This window comes from Arvicanthis niloticus, chromosome 17, assembly GCF_011762505.2.
Source record: "Arvicanthis niloticus isolate mArvNil1 chromosome 17, mArvNil1.pat.X, whole genome shotgun sequence".
NCBI classification, from domain to species: Eukaryota; Metazoa; Chordata; class Mammalia; order Rodentia; family Muridae; genus Arvicanthis; species Arvicanthis niloticus.
In genome coordinates this window covers 45,673,569-45,694,533 of record NC_047674.1, presented here as the reverse complement: position 1 = coordinate 45,694,533, position 20,965 = coordinate 45,673,569, and the positions used below count along the sequence as shown (strand labels likewise).

General features: G+C 39.0%; 1 protein-coding gene across 6 annotated transcripts in view; it reads right to left on the bottom strand.

The window, feature by feature from the left end:
* Positions 1-20,965, bottom strand: part of Pkhd1 (PKHD1 ciliary IPT domain containing fibrocystin/polyductin) — a 440,341-nt gene that overhangs the window by 21,128 nt on the left and 398,248 nt on the right. For 4 of the 6 annotated variants that reach the window (XM_076915219.1, XM_076915220.1, XM_076915221.1 and 1 more), the window contains 3 exons: positions 19,734-20,751; positions 7,918-8,053; positions 7,100-7,187 (listed from right to left, as the gene is read on the bottom strand). In XM_076915219.1, the coding sequence (XP_076771334.1) occupies positions 7,100-7,187; positions 7,918-8,053; positions 19,734-20,751 (1,242 nt within the window). Of the gene's footprint in view, positions 1-7,099; positions 7,188-7,917; positions 8,054-19,733; positions 20,752-20,965 lie in introns of those variants that run through there. The other 2 variants (XM_076915222.1, XR_013104680.1) reach the window with 2 other exon arrangements.

The window sequence follows — 20,965 nt, the reverse complement described above, 5'->3', positions numbered from 1 at the left end:
GATCTCCACAAAGATTCCCATATATATCTATGATATTTTCAGATTTGAAGCATATGTGCCCAAAAGCTGAAGCACTTGCTGCCAAGTACAGTACATTACTCCAGGGCCCATCATTTCTTTGGAATGGCTATTATAAAATATACAAATGTGGTTGACAGGCTCCCCGATCAAGCTGCTATAGACAAGATACTGACTGAGAGAACGTGGGATGGAGTGGGGAGGCAGGATTAAACCAGCATTGAAATTGGGTTATATAGCCACAAAGGAATCATACCTGGGTATGCAGAGTATATGGCCTCTAAAATCCCCTCACACCCCAAACATCTTCTATAATAAACTAGGTACTAGTATATATACTAGCAAGCTGTTATGTCAACAATGCTAGGAAATTATTTTTAAACACATATAGAGAATATTTTCTGCAATTATGACCTATAATTGAGTTTCATAAGACCCAGGGAGAGCCCCTGAAATTGCTTTTGTCTATGAATCCACTTTATGGCGATATCTTTTTCATTGAGTATGGCCTAAGATTAGAAAACAAAGACCATTAAATGCAGAATAAAAGGCTTAGACTATACAGAGATAATATTTTTTGCAGTTGCTATTTCCCTTGCCTGTGATAATTACCTGGAGTAAGTTAATTAATCCATTCCAAATGGTTTAGTATCCATTCTTTGTGAAGTTAAGGGGAAATATTTCAATGATATGAAATAAAGGTATGTTATATGTGCATGTCAGTGTGTGTGTGTAAGAGAGATGTATTATAAAAACATAAAATATATAATTTGTATCCTGCTTAATCACATCCACACACATCCACACACATATACACACAAATGTGAATATTTTCACCTACCTTTCTATTACTGAAACTGTCGATAGTGGTCATGTCAATCAAAGTAGGCTAGTTGAATTAGGCATGGCTTAATATTTACTTGACTTAATATTTACTTTACAAAGTCTTCCCTTCTTCATTCACATTTTACGATCATGATATTATTTTAAGCTTGTGTTACTGGGGTCATCCTTAGGATAAGTGAAGGAATATAAAAAAGAAGGATGATTTGAAAGAATTTCTAAGAGTGTGTAATTTGTGAAGTCTAAAGGGTGCACAGTCCTAGAGAAAATATTGAGTATAGAGTATAGGTACAGAGTAGAGGCAAGATAGGAGTATGAATGGGGTATGGCTGATAGGTTGTGGCAGTATGAGAAAGATATAAAGCATTCATAAGAGACTGGAGAATGAACATAGAATGAGATATAAGGAAAAGCTAGAAATGAGTAAGTACCGGAGAAGATAGAGGTAGGTAAGTTTCCACTAGTCATGTGCTATGTGACTTATCGTTTGTAGATAACATTGAACATAAAAACAAACAAACAACTGGATATAATTATTTCTCATTAGTATTCTATAAGGAGAGTCTCACAAAATTCATGCAGATTCTTGGGCCCATCAAAATACAACAGTGTAGGTGCTGATGGGAACACAGAGACTTTAAGTGTTTTGACAAAAAAAAAAAAAAAAATCAATTCTGTTGGGATTCAAGAGTTACACAGCGGTTAGGAGCATTGGCTGTTTTTCCATAGGCTCTAGGTTCAATACTGAGTACCCACATGTCATCTCCTAACTGTCTGTAACTCCTATTCCAGGGGATTCCACACTTTCTTCTGGCCTACAATCACCAGCCACACAAGTGTTACACAAATATACATGCATTCAAAACATCCATATAATTGTTTTTTAAAAATTAAGTTTAAAAACTGTATTTTCAGGATAGCCTGAAAAGATAAGGCTTGTGAATATAATGTTGTTTACAGGCAAAACTCACTGAAGGGCGACTTAAAAGGAGATAGTGAGAAAATGCATGACTCTAATAAGAAAATAAGAATTAACACTAAGGCTTTGAAGCTATGGAAGGTGTAATCACACATTGCTGACTGCATCCTCAAGAGTTTTTAGTTCTGCTCTCCATGGTTGATGATGTGCACCCAGAAAATGAGAGGTATAAATGAAATCCCATAGGGATGTTAGAATACCTTGGGCTCTGACATTAAATCATAAAAAACAAACAAACAAACCCCATGAAATCTGTGTAAATGAGACTTCATCACTAAATTCTAACAACATTATATTTTCTTTATTTAAGGACGAATGGCAAAAAGTGAAAAAAGAAACAAAAACAAAACCCTCAATTTCCACAGGAATGATGGGTGTTTTCTCTGGGTATTGACCACAACTACAAAAAAAAAACTTCTTCTATGCATTTAAAGCATTTTACATTCTTATGAGAAGCATGTGATGCATTGTAGACATGTAGGTAGGATTGGGCAAGAAATGTTCACATCAGAGAAATGGGCAAATATAGATAAGTTGACATTTGTCTTGGTGGAGAAGACATTTCTATGTTTGTAGAAGAAAAGGTTCAGACAATACAAAGCCAACAGAAAACACCTTAGACAAAAAACTTGAGGTATCAGTTTGTTAAAAGAATTATCTGCATATTGTCTTAAGAATAGGTTATATGACCAGTTATGACAATGTACAATATACAGCCTCTGGCACTAATGAAAATTAGCCATCAAGGAAGAAGTTTTTTGGTTGATTTAAGATTGGTTTCTCTATGTCATCTAACCAACCAATCTAGTCATATGGTCTTATCATTCAGTTATAATCAGTATCTAAGAGCAATAGCCTGTGTTGTTTTGGAGACCTCTGCTTCTCAGAAATAGACATCCATGATCTTAGACCCTTGCTACAGTAATCACCAGGCAAGATGTAGTGACTGGTGCAATAGTGGCTTAACTGTAAAGAAGACAACCAACCACTTTTGAGGCCGATTGCACATAAAATAATTTATGCATGGCAAAATACTGGTCAAAAGTACATGGTTGTCGAGGTCATATGCACTATGAGAGAAAACTTTTATTATTTTGTTAAATGTTCTTGCTATCAACAGCCTCCTAAATGTTTATAATTATACTCATAGTTTGGACTGTTCTCATCTTTGGTCAGAGAAGTCAATAGGACTGAATGTATGTGGGGTAGTGGGCTGTGTAAAGCAGCCTGGTTCCTGGTCAAGCAAAGCCTAGAAACCCCAGTGGCTTGAAGGGATGGAAGGGAAGGCATTTTTGCCCCACCTCCCTTCCATTCCAGCTCCTGGGCAACTGGCTCCTGTCACATAGCTACAGTCCCCCATAGCCCCCCATAAAGAGGTCAGTGGCAATCAGTTATGTAGGAACAGCACCCCCAAGTCCTCCCACGTGTACATAAAGCATCCTCAAGTTGTCAAACCAAGCCACCAGGAAGTACCTGCTGTTAGACCCTGACCCATGCCAAAACTATATATAAGAATCCTATCCAGAAGGAATAAGGTGTGTGAGAATTGTGTCGTTGTCTGAGAGCTTCTCTTATAAGAGCTGTAACACTGCTGCTTTTGGAAGAGATCTGGTGGTCTTCAGAAGCTCCTGCACTCCTCACTGGCTAGCCAGGCCTGGCTCAGTGCAGAGCAACCAGTGCAGCATCTTGTCGCATGGAGTGAGAGGTGGAAGAAACTGCGGGTGGTGGATGGATCTGGATACACCTTGTGTAAAGGCCAGGGCAGACCTGAGTTAAATAGGGAGGGAGAGAGGAGGGAGAAGCTGGAGAGGAATGCTTAATTGGCTCCACCCTCTGGCCTTCAGGTACGTCATTAGTATGTAAATCTATCTAGGGCCTGAGGCCTGTTAATCACACCCTCCACCTGTGTCCTATGTGACTGAAGGGTGTAGGTTGAATGGAGATTAAACCTCAGTGTCAGGAGCCTGGGTTCTGGGGGCATGGCTGAACACCCACAAGCCAAGAACCAGGATACCCTCCCATGGCCCGACAGAATAGAGCCAGGGTATGGGTCCTCCAGAGTGATGATGTTTGCTGTAGACCCAAGGCTTGTTTATATAATAACGTATGTGTTTTCCTTAAGTTCTCCCTTTGGGGAATGTTCTCCCTGCCAAGGTTTATGATTCCATGATAATCAGAAATAGCATGATTCTAGGAAGTGAGAATGTGTCTGGTATTCCTTCAGAAAAAAAAGTGGTGGCTATGGACAGCCCTTAAGGCTGTGGGAAAGAACTCCAAAAACATGTTCTCATGAACACAAAACTTAGTGTGAGAAGTGTCCTTTACAGGATTTCTCAACTATTCAAAATATGAAGATGCAATATGAACTGTATGAGGGACTTTATAGACCTGGAAGAACAGAGGTAGCTGCACAAATGAGCTATCTTTGTCAGAAAGATACTAAGGAAGGAAATAAATGGATTTAGGGAATAGAGATCTCAGGGCAAGATCCACACAGCTAGCCTTATTCTTTGTGTTTGCAGTTGAACAGGAATAGTTTGGACTTTTAATCTGAAATGAACTACAATCCAGAAATGGAGGGAACACTTGTGATTCAGATCTTGAGGACGGAAGACACAGGCTTTTGATCCAGATCTTGAGTGAATATGTGGCCACTCAAATAGTGGCCATGAAAAGCTTAGGTCTAGGTGTGGTGGTACACACCTTTAAGCTCAGCATTTCAGAGACAGAGCCATGCAGATCTCTGAGGTCAAGGTCTGGTTGTGTACAGAGCAAGTTCCAGGACAGCCAAGCTTAGGCAGTGAAGGAGTTGGAAAACAGAAAGGTGGTGATAATATTAATAGAAAAATGGGCCATGTTCCAGCTCCAGCAAGCAGCAAAATTCCACAGCTTTGGCCATGTGCCTCTCTATCTTTAGAGTAAAGGGGCTAAGTCATAAAATGATGATTTGTGGGATTATCAAAAGGAAACCAGGGGTAAATGACTGAATTGATGTGTAATTCTTAAAGAAGTAGGTTATGCAAAATAAAAGACTGAGCTTTGTTCTGCAAGAGAGCACTATCTTGAGACAGAGCTACTATGAGCAGAAAGTTATCTTAAGTGGAGAGCTATCTGGAGCAGAACACAGAGCTGTCAGCTTGAATTCATCAACGACTCTCTTTGTCACAAAAAGAATAACAATTGTGACCCAAAAATCTCTTTCCCTTTTGCTTTAAAATGTAAACCACGCATACAAAAGTCTCTCTTTTCCCCTGCCTCAGCATCCTCTCGCTTAATGTTGTCCAGCATTCAGGCACTTACATTTTGTGTTTCCACCCTGATGTTCCTCATCTCAGTAAGCAACACCAAACTTCTGTCACTGTATTAGGGTCAGACCTCAAAGGCATTCTTCACTTTCCATTTCTTTTATTTCACATGTATCACTTGATTCTACTTTTAAAAGCCAATCTGAGTCAACATTCTTACCTCTCTCCTACTGTCCAGCTGATGCAGTGTCCATTCTTGTGTCTCACTAACTATACTCCAGAAAGGTTAATCTAACACAGATGTCAGTCCTTGGAACACTGGCCTGCTTAACGATCTCCCAGTGGATGTGCATCTCCCAGAAGAAGCAGTCCAGGCTCCCTTCCTCCAATTTTAAATCCGCTGATGTCCGCTGGCAAGCCCCAGTGCCTGATTTCACCTTCTCTCCTTATTTCTCTTAGTTAATAGGCTTCTTTTTTCTTATCTGTATGTATGACTTATCCTCTTTAAAATAATGGCTGTAGAACATACTTTAGATTTCCAATATAAAATTGCAATAATAGTACTATTTCAAAATAACAGAATAGACATTTTGTAAGCCTCCAAGCAAAGGTAAGTATTGATACCCAAGCTAATACTTAGGGATTCTGGGCTTCACTAACCACTGGAACATACCTGTAGGCAACTTTTTATCTCAGTAAGTTGGTTACATTTCAAAAAAAGTATTTGTTTGACATATCAAATGATCTGAATTTAAAGTATAATAACTACTTTTTACATAAAATCATGCCATACATATTTATTTCTCATTGGTTCATAAACAAATGTAAATTGGGGCAATTTGCTGCAAAATACATAATCCCAATTCTCTTTTTTTCAAGCACTAAAACCTCTTCAAATTAAATTACTGATATATGCCGTGTTATATATACAAGCCCCAAGGAAATTAGATGGTGCTGCATTTGATGCCACAATTGAAGAAGACACTAAGGAGGGGGGGGGCATGAAAATAACAAAACTCATGAAAGTAAGCAAAACTTAACTGTAAAGGTTTACTCTGGGTCACATATTTGCACAGTTAATCCAATTTTTCTTCTTAGCACCGAGAGTACATATTTCTGTTTCCATAATAGAAGACACAAGTGCCAGGCAAATGAATTCCTGGGCAAATCTATGACCCTCTATCAAAAACTATGCATCTGAGGATCACTGAGTAGAGTACAGAGGAACTACGACTTGAGACTTAGCCAAAAATTAAGGCTGTGAGTATTTATTGCTAGCTTAATCTTCCTTTTGATGCACATCAGGACAGCAGACGGAATGAAACAAACTCTGAGAACTTGCTGAGGATGTTCATGTTTGCTATAAATTCCTAACGGGGTCCCAATTGTTTGAATAAGGCTGGAGGATTCCACCTATGTATTCATGTGTTGAAATTTAGTATTCCTTAAATATGTGCTTGTGAGAGGAAACTTTAGACTTCCTGTGCATATTCTCTTAAGTCTTCTAAAAAGTAAGAGTATTCACATAGAAAATTACGTGAGTCATATATTCAATAGAAGTTGAAGAAGAAAATGTGATTTGAATTTATAAAGCCATCAGGTGGAGCCTCCATGATTGAATACTGATGGATTTTTTTTCAAAAGGGACACATTAATACACACACATAGTACATGAACACACACATACATCACATATACCATATACACACATACGATATACCACATACACACACATGCACATATACTGCACATACACTGCACATACATGCACACACACAAACACCCACATGCACGTATATTTCATCTCCTTTGCATGTAACACCCTGTGGTAGTTGTGGCATTCTGTCAGCAAAAAGAAAACCCCAGCCTTTGAAACTCTAAAACTATGAAACAAATTCCTTTTACTTTATAAAATTGCCAACTTCAGATGTCTTGTTATAATGAAACAGCTATGACAATATGAACCTTTGTTGTGCAAGGTAGTAATAGATACTTGAAAGTTACTGGCACCTACCCTTTAGCATTGATCCAGATGCCCCATCCAGGGAAACGGAAATGATCCAAGGTTCTGAGGGGAGACCCAAAGAATCTACTCTCTCGTTCTGGAAATGAGAAAAGACTGGATTAAAAACGTCATTGAAGTTTCTGAAAAAAACAGATGTATATATATGTATACATATATATACATACGTATATATATATATATATAAATATATGTGTATATATACATATATATAATAAATCACACATGTACTCCATGGAAGGAAGAAAATTGAGAAATGCATTTCTTCTCATGTTAACTTCAATATTGATTTATTGAAAAGAGAAAATGGAAGTTATTTTATGGAAATTTAAAGCAGGGTATGCAAGAGGAGAAAGTGAAATGGAGTTACAAAGGAGAAGGGTATGACAGCTATCCTAGGGAGGCTGGTAAGAAGCAAAGGGAATGGGACAAAGCTCTATCATAGAGCACTTGCCTTGCAGAGGCACCACTCTGGGTTCAGTCTTCCATGCCCTCAAAAGGAAAAGCAAGAAGCACAACCAAAGCCATGGAGTCTGAAGACAAGATTTCATCAAAGACATGAATCTTTGATTCAAGAACAGAACCAGCATGGGAAGGAAAAGTATCAGAGGTCTCTGCTTGCCTTGGATAAATCCCAAACCTTCACAGGAAATGCAAGAAGACATGGCATGATATGCAAGAATGACCAACGCGTAGTGAGAATTCCTACATGTTGTCAATTTCATGTGGCAGTTGCTCTGTGAATATAGATGATGTCGTTTAGAAATAAAGCATACTCCGTGAAGAACTTGTCAGATTTGAGGGGCTACCTTCTCATCCAGGAAGATGAGCCGTGGCTGAACCGGCAATTCTATCCCCACTTCCCCATCCGAAGGCTGCACCAGAATGGAGAGCACAGAGGGCCGAGTATATATCAGGTTCCCAGTTATTAAACTACTTGCATTTCTAGAAAATAAAAAAAAATGAATGGGATCAAAACATCCATAGGATTATAGAGATCATTGCAGTAGCTGTTTCCCATAGAACAGTTGGACTGGTGAGAATATTTGAGTAGCCTATATTTCTACAAACTCCATACATATACTGTAGTGGACAATTTTATATTTGCACATGAATTATGTGTCTCATATATTATGGGTAGCCATGCTTAAAAATGTGGGTAAAGCAATGGAAAAGTGAAATTATAATTTCCATCAGTATGTATTAAATGAGGCCTCAACAAACTTCTAGTGAACAATATGATGAACTAAGATGTTTACAAGGTATGCTCAGCCATAAGCTGTTGAATCAACTCTTCTGGGAAATTCCCTGATTTGTACAGTCTCCCAATGTCTATGGCACAAACACTTTCCCAGCATGGCTGAGTCCGAAATACCTAGATGTCACTAACCAAACCTGAGAGGATATGACCCCAACTCCAGCATGCTGCCATTTTGTATTCATATTCTCCCAACATTCTTGCATTAAATAGGTTCCATAATTTCACATTAATTGTAGTTTCTAGAATCATATGGTGCAAATAAAGGCGGTAGTGGATATTCACTGACACTGTGTACTGTGCTGTTAGCCTTTCCTGTATAAAGTTGTTATATCTTTAAAAAATGACACCTTGCTAGATGCTTTTATCTATGCTTGAGGAGTTCCAGGTTCAAAAAGAAGGATGTAGCAGATGACTTCTAAACTGTAACTATTTTTGCCACTGATCCAGTGAGCTATACTGCTCTTTCTTTGTTCAAACATGCATGCTAATTGCTGGTTAGACCTACCAGAAGATGACTACATAACTTCTGATACCTTGGAGCAACTTTGACTCAGGTGCTTTGGCATGCTGAAAAACGTAACGTTAAAAATTCACTATTCCCTTTATCTTACACTGTACATATCATAGGTATGCTATGTACAATGATTCACCAGTAAATGGAGATCTATATATAACATACACTATACATTCGACACTAACATAGTGTTATTTGATAAGCCGCTTTCAGAGTAGTTAGCCCTGCCTGGTCTAATAAGGTTTTCATTATATTTTAAACTATAGCATCAACTACATTTGTAAGTCACATATTCTATTTTCTGTCTCCACTGTCCACTTGTAGGAGTAAGAAAGGATAAAGTATTATTTATCAAAGGCAGCTTATGACAGGTAAAGGTAGACATTAGTCCTGAAAGAGGTAAGAGTGAAGTGGGATTACTATGTGCTACAAATATGAATATTCTATATAGGGAACAATTTCCTAGTGCCCTATGAAGCACAGAAAGGTATAGGCAGAGTAGAAGCATATGGTCTAGGAACTTGGTTTATCCACCAAGCTAAGGCACTGGCTGCTGAAACCTCTCCCTGGAAGTTCTGTACCCAATTTTCATATATTAGTTTGCCTAGCCTGAGTAGCTAAGGTTCCTTTCTTTGTTAAAGAAGGAACAACACACACTAGAGTTGTTTTTAAAATCTATGTCAGTATTTCCCCCCACTCCCCAGGTTGGGGTGCTGTAGATTATTGGAAAATTTTAACACTGTTACTAGACTGCATTCCTCTTCTACACTCATGCTCAAATGTTTTCTGATGAGAAATGGGTAGGGGCAAGCAGCTTGTGTTAAGGAAACTGAAAAACCCATTAAAGATTCTGACATAAGTTCATTGGTATCTGGAGACACTAGGTTTGGAAGCAATGGTCTGAACACTTACTGAAAGCCTGTCCCTGACACACTTTAAAGTTTATTGTGAGCAAACATCTCTTATTGAATGTAAACAGCATCTCACCGGAGGTCAGGGACTTGTGACTGCAGCATATCCCAAGGTAATACCACTTTAAGCTCCACATAAACTCCTAAGCAGTTTCTATCCTAAAACCTGACCGTAGGTGGTACAGTTTTTTACGATATGTTATAATAGTGCAATAAATCTGTTAGCTTAAAATCGAATCTCCGTGGCCTTTTAGAGAAATCATCATTAAATGCTGGGTCCTGTTAATGATGCCATTGAAGTGAAATTGTTTAATCTGCTAAGGGGGTGAAAGGTCACCAAATGAATTTTTTATAATACATCAACTTGACACGCAATAGGGAAAACTGTAATAGATAAAAGCAAAGGAAAAGGGCACTGTCTTCTTCTGATAGGTCAATAGCAGCCAAGAGAGTCACTCATCCACTTTCCTTTCACGATGGGGCTCCTTTTGCATTTAATATGGACACCCAATTAATACCTCAGTACCACAGACAACCTCATTTTAGGTGACTTATAGCAATTTCTCCCCCTTCCCTGAAATGAAAGTGATCACAATACATCATAGCATTGTGCGAATTAACGTTAATTGATTCAAGTTACCAAGCAATGATGGGCCACTTATATAATCTAGGCGTTATTGGGTGCTAGAAGGGATGGAGGGAAGATTAGATTCCAGTGTCCGTTGCTGTGACGACGGGAGTCACCTGACGCCTTGTTAGACAGTTGTAAGGTTCTATTGCTGGCCCCAGTGGGGTCGTCAGTAAACTGGAGTGATGTCCAAACATCATTACACGCTGCTCCAATATTAAAGCAAAGGGATTAGCAACTTATTGCAAGCAACCTGGATTTGTCATTGTGCTGTCGTTATCCAATTTCCAACTGCTAATGTGACTGTAGCCTGCAGGCAGAAGGACCTACAGCCAAACTTTAAAAAATGGGGGAGGAAAGTTCCCTCCATCTCCTCCAGTTTCAAACACTATTTAACAGCTTGCAATACCCAGTCAATTATGTGAAATATATTTCTCCATGCAATGCTTAAGTGCAAGCTGAAGAAGGAAGATCATGACAACGCAGAAACTTCCCAGCTCAGAGAACACCAGTACTCTTTCCAGCGTGGGCTTCTAAGTCTAGTAGCCACAACATGGTTACCTCCTAGACTTCGCCAAAGTGCAAAGAAAGGACAAGATAAGACTTGGCAAATATAGCAAATGGAAATAAATAAATCCTAGCGATGAATCCTGTTTTACAACAAGACATTTTGGAATGACTGCGGGTGGTGTGCGGGATTTCTGGTGCTTCCTTCTCATTGTGCCCTCTCCCTAGGATTGTTAACTAGTTTTCCACTAAGCAAAACAAAATAAAAAGCAAGCAAGTAGACAAACAAAAACAACAAAAGAAATCTTTGTGTTTTCATTAAATGTTCAAGGTATCCTTAGCACCTATGGTCTCTCTTCTTTTCAATTTACTAGACAAATGACATAGTCTATGTGTGCCATAGAGTAGTCTTGAATAAGGGAATGGACGATTTCTGTACCCTGGAAGAAAAAGTTCTGCAGTCAATTCCATGTGTCAATCATTGTTAGACCTCCTAGTATGTGCAAAAAATTGCTTGAGGCAATGTAAAATATGCAAAGAAAAATAAAACACTATGACTCTGCCCTGGGGGAAGACTTCTATACCTCTGGAAGACAAGAATGACTTTCCTAGCTATCTTTCTAAATTGATACAAACCATTTTATTCACATTTAATGATCCTCATAATCTCTATTAAACTCAGGCAGGCTCCCTTAGCAGCTGCCCTCCCTAGTGGGGAAGAAATGTCTTACAATCTGACAGTTTTCTACTGGCGCTATGGTCCTGTCATATCAAGCCTGACACACTGCAAGTCCCTACTGCATCTCCCCATAACACTTCACCATCTCAGTACCCATCATGTCCTTTCTTTGCACATAGGTCATCAACTATCTCAGGGATAGTATTACCCATTTTGGCCTGATTAATTTCAACATTGGGTACACTGTCCACACAACAAGTTTACTTCTGGGCTAATCCATTTATGGCTAAACTCTTGGAGTGGCCTAAAAGTATTCATTTCAAAAAATAGTATGCTAAAAGTAAACACAGTACATCTTTCAACAATTTTGATGATATGCAAACATTCAGGAAACAAACCTAAAACATTATAATTGGTAAGTTATCTAGAATACCATAGTATGAGAAATCTAGCCTGAATAAAATTACGGATTAAAGTTGCCCAGAAAAATGAAAATTATTAAGATTTATAGAAATATTCAAAGTTTTCTATTTATGGGGAGGTACTGTAGTAGTAAACGATTTGGTAGAAACTACTCAGGACCTTAATACAAAGTAATAAGGATTGTGGTGTGTAGGTCTTTCTGCTCACAGATAAGCACATGGGCAACCTGGTGTGTTTAGCACACACAGTTGTTCCCTCAAAGGAAGGGAGATTGTACCTGTCATCCACCCAGAAGGCTGGGAACAGATGTGTTTTCTAGTTTGGTCACCTATTCTCTATCAGTGTGGCGAGAGACTTTTCCAGTACTGGATTTTTCCACAGACACTTACTGTAATTTGTTTTTTGTTTTTTTTTTTTCAGTCAAAGAACTATCCTATCTTTCTGGACTTAACAAAGTGTTTGATGTAGCTGCATCCTATCTGTATTTATCTTACTTTGTCCCTCAAAGAGATTTATGTATGTTTCATTGTGCATGTGGGAATGAGTTAATCACCACAATAAGTTTTCACCAAATTGTGCTACGTTTAAATGTGCCTAAAATAAACTACTCAGGGTCAGACTCCAGAAGTTTGAACCAATAGTGGCTTCTTGGTCTTATTGAACAGAACCGCCTTCTTGCCTTCAGCAGATCGTCTCTCTGCAGGCCTCCTTCAGGAAGTTACATGGGACTGTCAGCCTTGAGAAGCTAAATAGTTATTGTGATGGTTGATTTGCACTGTCAATTTGACTGGACTTAGAATTACACCTCTCAGTGTTCCTGTGAGGATCTTCCAGAGAGGGTTAACTCAGAAAGAACTACCCAGCCTGAATATGGTGGTTGTGGGTTGGGGGTGCCTATGGGTTGGGGGCCTGGACATAATAAAATGAGAAGAGTAGACAGAATTTAGAGCACTAGCATTTGTTTCTCTGTGTTCTGGCTCATGTCATGTGACCTGTTTCCACGTTCCACCTTGCCCTCCCCATTTGTATACTAACTGTCCTTAGACCTTGAGACAAAACAAGCCTTTACACCCTTGAGTTATTGTTAGGCACTGTGTTCATAGAGCCAGGAACCTTCTGATAACATGCCACTGTCTTCTGATAATATGTCTATGAAAAGATGCTCAATGATCCCTTGTTCTGAATAAAATCTGATTAGGGTCTCTTGAGAATATAAAAGTAAACTGAAACTGTGACTACATAGTAAACATTATAAAGATGAAAGGATACTTGTTTTATTAGAAAAATAACACTAATGGTCTGGTTCAAGTTGAATTGGTTAATTCCTTTTTTGCTATATCTACTTTTTGTTTAAAGTTTGGAAATTTCTTACATACACTGGTTTTATATCATTTCCACTTCTTCTTTCTCCCCTCCAACTCTTCCCATTCTACCCAACTCCCTTTAGGATTACACACACATGTACACACAAAAACACCATACACGCAAATGCAAATGCACATGCATATGCGCACACACACATACCCTATTAAATGCTAAATCCATGTAGTATTGTTTATATGTACATGTGTGTGAAGTATAACAAATTTCATTAAGTAATTTAAAAATAGTTTTAATTATCCATATTTGAAAATCTGTATTTTCAGAGTGGTGATATAATAAAATATTTTAATATGCATGCATATATGCAGTAATGTTTAAATTTGTATAATATGTTGGACATGATAGCTGTTCCAATAACATGTGGCAATAAAACTTGTTGAAATATGTGTTTTTATGAGGTTCCTTATTTATCAAAATTCTTACTATGTGTTCATATACATTTTAATGTATTTTTAAAGCAATTTGGAATAATTTTTGGAACTGGAAACTAATGTGCCTGAGGACAGAGATCTGCTAGGTGTACTGATGTCAGCAATAGTAACTGATTATAGATAACAACTTGTTCACAAGAAAAAGCAAAGAAAAAACATATACTCTTCAGAACAACAATCAAAGATGCATTGGTCTCAGAGCACTTGGGTACAAGAACAATAAAGCCTAACGCCAATATTAGAGACATAGGGCTCTGAAATAAATGACAATCTTACTAATGACCATGAAGAATCATCAATAAAAGGCACTGTTAATTGTGAATGCCCTGGTATTTCCCATTTAAAAAGGCTAGGTATTCAACTTTCACTGAAAATCTATATTTCTTTTTCTTTTTAGCCCCAAATAACCTCAAATTCTTTATGTATGCAAGCACAACCATAAACTTCTGATTTTCAGCTTTCTCTACACAAGTGCTGGTGCTATAAGTGTGTGCAGTCACACAGTTATGTGGCAATGGACATCACATCCAAGGATTAATACATGATAAGAAAATCTGTACTATACTTAAATGTTCTTTAATGATTCTAGCTTACATTAAGTTGAAATACATACATGAATTTATAAGCCTTCAATGTGGGGGCTGAAGAGATGGCTCAGTGCTTAAAGAATGTGTACCACTCTTGGAGAGGCAACCTAGTTCCCCACACCCTCATAGAGCCACTCAGAACTGCCTATGACTTCTGCTCTAGGATCTGATGCCTTATTTTTGGACTCTGTAAGAATCTGCACTCACATGTACATACCTGTTGTGGCCCTCTCTACTCTACGTTTGGTGGCCACTGTTTCCTGGCCCAAGCTGTCGCTCCGGTCTGTGGGTCAGGGTCTAGCGAGAGAGAGAGAGAGAGAGAGAGAGAGAGAGAGAGAGAGAGAGAGAGAGAGGGGATAAAGGGGAAGAGATGCGAAGAATGGAGACAAGACAGAGGTTCTGATCAAGTCTCAAGTCTCGTTTATTGTGTCTCTCTCTCCTGTATTGTCTCTCTCATTGTCTCCCGTATTCTCTCCTGTATTCTCTCTCATGAAGGGAAATCTGGGGTATTTATAGGCTTTTGCCATGTGCTTTGTAGGCACGTGAATACCACGTGCCTTACAGGTGTGGATATGACGTAAGCCTTACAGGCGTCTATAGCGTGGATAGCACGAGCACCGTGCGCCTTGCAGGCTTGGATACCACGTGCGCCTTACAGGCATGTATGGCCTGGTTAAGCACGTGGATAGCATGTGCACCGCACGCCTTGCAGGCATGGATACCACGTGTGCCTTGCAGCTGGGGGCAGTAAAGAGCAAAACAAAATATGTGGGATATCAGCGTGTGCTTCAGCTGTTGTAGGCTGTTGAATAACAAGTCTCATGTCAGGGTATATGGCTTGAGATGGCTGCAAAGCTGATAGCCGCTTTCTGCTAAAAGTCGGCTCCCAACACATACCACACAAAGAAACACCGACACACATTTAAAAATAAAATGTTTTCAAAAGCTAGTATTATGCTAGGTATACACAGCTATACACAGATACACACGCATGCATGCATGTAAGCACACATGCAGACACACATGCATGCACGCACACACACATAAAGATACACATATGCATACATGTACACATGAAGATACATACATGCATGCATGCACACACAGAGATACACATGCATGCATGCAAGCACACGTGTAGATACACATACATACATGCAAGCACACATACATCTATACACACATGCACACATACACATGGAGATATATACACATGCAGCATGCATGAAAGCATATATACAAATGTACATACATGCATACATGCAGATACACACACATACACACACACACACACACACACTACTGCCATTCTTATGCCACTTTTTACCCAAATCATTTGCAGAGCCCAAGGCTCATGCAACTTCATAAGTAAAGAATTTATGTAACACAGTTTTGTGACATGTTTATTTCTGTTGCTATATAACACTACCAAAGAGTTGCTGACTTAGATTTATACAAATGTATTTTCTCCAGGAAGGTCAGGAGTCTAGGCAGACATGTATGGGCTGTTTCGGTGTTGTTCATGGGGATGCATTCTGAATGAGTTCTAGCTCAGAATCCATTCAGGTTGAAGGGCTTTCTCCTCCTGGGCTGCCATGCAGTTGTAGATACTATCTATCTACAATTCCCTTCTTCCCTCCTTCCCTCCTTCCCTCCTTCCCTTCTTCCCTCCTTCCCTCCTTCCCTTCTTCCCTCCTTCCCTCCTTCCCTTCTTCCCTCCTTCCCTTCTTCCCTCCCTCCCTCCCTCCCTCCCTCTCTCTCCTTTCCTCCCTCCCTTTGTCTCTTCCTTCCTTCCTTCTTCCTTCCTGTATTTTTTTCTTATGTGTATTTGTGCATGTGTGTTTCCACCTGTATGAATGCATGTGCACTTACCAATACCTATGGACCTGTGCAAACGGAACTCAGAGACTGGATTTAATGTCTTCCTAAATGGCACACTATTTCATATATTGAGGCAGGGTATCTCACTTGAACTCACTTGGCTGTGTTGACTAGTCTCGATAGCCAGCTTGCTTTGAGGATCTAATATTTCTGTCTCATGAGCACTGAGATTATAATCAGGCACCATGGCAGCCCAGCATTTCCATAGGTGCTACGGTACTGAACTATGGTCTTCATGCTTACAGGGCAATTGCTTTAATCACTGAGCCATTTCCACAGTTCTCTTACGTTATTTGTATGGACTCCTTATTGCCCTTATCCATGAGGAATCAAGTCCTTCTCACACCTTGAATTGCTCCGCTGACAGGAAAAAATCTGCTCTTTCTGAGTCTTATGTGTTTAACTGAGCCAACTATAACTCTGCATATTCTTCTCGTCTTAAGATCAAAATGCACCAGAGAACACAGCAAAACCATTAAAGTTCATCATTCATAGGGGGCAGCAGCTTGCAGAGGTGCATCATGGGAGGACACAGAAATGCTGCCAACCACAGATGGCTTTGGTTTTAAGAGCCAAGCTTCTGTATGGGAAATATTTTAATATTTTTACGTGTGTGTGTGTGTGTGTGTGTGTATCAGAAATACACACACCATAGATCAATATATAAAGGAGTGAGCAATTTAAGAAGATATCAAACTCAAGTTTCTGACCTCCGGGGAAACAGGTCCATAGGAGTCTGTAAATTCATATTCTAGTAAGAAAATGAGAGAGGCAAGAAACAGGAGAGAAATGAGGAAGAAATGACAGACATACAAGGGCGAATGAAGGTCAAGCTTCTAGTGAATGACAGACAGGCATTATAAACTGTTCTTTCAAGATTCCTGAATACAAAGTAAATATGATCCTGGTGGGGACCCTCGAGCTTGAAGAGAGATGTGTAGAATGTGTGTTCATCTCTTCCCACTAAAAGATCCACTGAAACCACCTGAAGCAAAAAACTGGGTAAAAATAGTGAATAAATACAAGAATGAATAAGATGGGAGAATAGCAAACTGATTGCATGTGTCAACAGAAGTTGAAAAAACTGGAGAACAAGTTCATACCACTAACCTAAGCAGGCAGAGGAAACCTGAATTCTCAACTCCTTGGAGGGAAGATAAAGAATAAACAGACAAATTGACTACACATCTAAAAAGTGGGTAGCAACTTCATTTCTCCCTACCTTCCAAAAGGAAAATAACTAGTGGCTTTCTGGAAATATATGTTTCCAAGATGGCCTCATTCTGTAACCCCTATATAACAAAAGCAACCTTCTGGAGGACTTCATTATTTCGACCCCCAAAAGACTTCACCCTTAGACTCATCTCTGCTACATCAAGGTCAATTCATTAGTGCGCTGATGGCTCTCCAAGGAGTTCAGTGGAGGTTCTACCTGATACTGGTAAGAGCTGAAAGACACGGAGCTGGCCTTGGGGCCTGTGTATGCCTTTAAGGCTGTTAAGGATATAATACAATGTTCAGAGGCATAAGAAATCTTCCTAAATGTTTGTCAATTCTATAGGAGGGCATGCTGTTTCTCAGTCTGCAGAGATTTTTGTCAGGCATGCTTTATAGGCAGCTTTTCTTTATCTTCACATGATTTGTTTGCTTTACATCCGGAAAAATATCTCTTAAGGTACCAGAGATACAAAGCGATGGAGGATGTAACAAATTCAAACACAAAATCAATGCCATATTATTTATGCTTCTAGTCTTTTTATTATTATTAGATTAGACATATCTGAGTCAGAAGTGAAGAGGGTGTGTAATGACTGGGTGATGGAGATCCTTGTGCTGAGCCCATCTCCCGTCTTCATGATTGGATGATTTGTCCCACAAATACCTGTTCCATTCCCTACATCTTCCCAAACTACTCCTGATTACTTCTGCTTATTATCTTCTCTCTCTTGCTCAAAGATGAATACACACTGCAATGTTCAGTAGAAGTTTGGGCTGGTTCTTCCCCCCCAGCTCCATGCTTCCAGAAATGAGACTCAGACTCAAAATATATTTACAAATGTCTTGGCCACATAGCTAGGCTCTTTTCTGACTATAATCATAACTAAAATAACCCATTTATTTTAACCTACATTCTGCTACATGGCTGGTTTCCTGTGTTCAGGTTACAACCATCTGTCTTGTCACATCTTCCCAGGCAACTCTTCCTATGCCTGGCTCTATCCCAGAATCCTTTCTATCTCCCAGATGTTCTACCTTCTATTTCCTGCCTAAGCCATAGGCCATAAACTTTTTAATTGACAGGTGATGTATCCATACAATACACAAGATATTCTCTCTACAATGTTCAATATTTTGGAATGGTGAACAAAATAATACAATAAGCTAAAGCTTTGATCCCTAAATTGACATATAAATTTATAAGAACTCAGTGAAGCTTAAATGAAATTACACTAGGGGAAAAATGCAAAATCAAAATGCATTAGCACTGCTAATGTTACCATACAAAACATAATAGTAAGCACTAGAAAGCATGAAAGATAGCTCAGGGGTTAAGAACATTTGTTTCTCTTGCAGAGGACCCAGATTTGGTTTCCAGCACCTGTCTGCTGACTCACAATCATGTGAAACTCTAGTTCTAGAGGATCTGTTACCCTCCTCTGACTTCTACAAGAACCAAATATGCACATGGGAAACACATACATGAAGGAACACACTCATATGCATAAAATAATATAAGAAGTTTTAAAAATAATAGTACTGATTGATTAAAATTTTCTGCTTAGCAAAAAATATTCAATTACATATTAGGAGCAGCCCAGGATAACTAGGATAATCATTTTCACATCTATCAACAAAAGGGATACTTATGTGTTCTCGGTGTTAAAATGGAACATATAATACCAAAATATTAACTAAGCTTCTCTATGGATGGTTACTCTATATAAAAAGTTAACTGTCCTCTCCAAGAAATGAGCCTTCTTATTGGCTATCCAATATATGTGGTCAACCCCTGAAACCATATACATGCCATGAACAAAAATAGACTCAGCATATATTATTTATACATTTATGAACACAAATATGAGTGTGCATGTGAGTGTGTGTGTGTGTGTGTAAAACAATAAAAATCAAAGAAAACGAAAGTATCCATTTGAGAGGGCAGAATGAGAGGGGCTGGAGGAAAAGTACCTGGGAGGAACAGAAAAGGATGGAAAATGATATTATGCTATTGTTTTAAGTATCCATAAATGAATTTGTTAAATATGCCTCCAAATAGGTGTATGACTTTGGCTTTTTTAAATTTTCAATTCTAGTGAATTCTTTGCAATTGATTGTAAAGAATAAGCAAATTTTAATATATGTCAACATGGACTCAAGAAATCACCCTTCATTCAGATGTTTTTGATAATTAGTGCTTACCTATATCCTGTGACTCCCTCAGACTGAGTCACTAGTAGGGCCCCAACAGTCATATTAAGGACATTTTCCAGAACTCCGGTCTGTTGAGCAGTGATAACCTGGTGAGCCAATTTCTGTAATCTGTTACTTGGTAAGGACTGAATGGGCTCACTGTCCCTTACATTTGGCAGATCACCGATTTCAAAGACAATCACCTTTGACAAAGTTTCCAGAGTGGTTGCTGGTGTGATCCTAAATGCATCCATTTCTTCCATGAGAGGTCTGCGTTGACTGTATCTGCTAGAAGCGCCGCCACAAGTTACAGTTGGGCAATTGCGCCTTCGTTTTCCTTCACTGTTTGCAATGGCCTCTAAAGTCTCTTTGTTGCCAGGCATCTCAAGAGTGAGTCTGATTTGGTTTGGGTCAATCTGGAAGAAGCCTGTTAGGCTTTCAAGCATTGTTCTCTCCCAGCCCTTTGCTAGGACTGAAAATGTCACTGTCAAAGCCAAGTGAATAGAAACACTTGAATGTATTTCAACAGGCTCCTCTCCTTGCAGGACAACATACAAGAGGTTATTCATGATGTCAAAATAGTTGGCACCAGCGGCCTCATCCAACAATGAAAATGGTGACTCTACTGGAGTAGGTGGAATAAAGCTCCTGTCTAAGAAAACATGAGGGCTCTGAATCTCATTGTAGAAAACAGCCAAGGTGAGCTTGGAGGCTCTTTGGTTTCCCAGTAGAAGAAAGCGCAGGAATGGAGGAGTTCGCTCTGGAAAGCATACTTTGGTCATTTGTCTGGTTGGTAAGATGGAATATAAAGTAGACAGAGAGGTTGTGGGAGAGCATGAACTACTGTCCTTCACAATGCTAAACGTGTCCACAAAGCCATTAGTAGTAGATACAAGTGGGTATGATTTGGAGATTGTCCAAGTTATATCAACGTTATCGAGAATCAGGACCACATGCTCCGTCTGCTTACAGAAGAAGCCCTGGATCACTGCTCGGAATGTGCATTTCTGTTCTTCTCTGAATATACCTGTGAAACAAAGGAAACAAATGAGGAACATTTGAGTCACAACTCATGAGGACTTTTCATCCACTATTCTCATGTGTTATGCTAGGAAATATTTATTGACCAATTAAGTATATGAGATATTGGGATAACAAAGCAATCTTGAGCAAAGTATGAAAAGATATATGCATTAAAATATTCATTTGACATTTTCTAATGATACATGTACATGGCATGT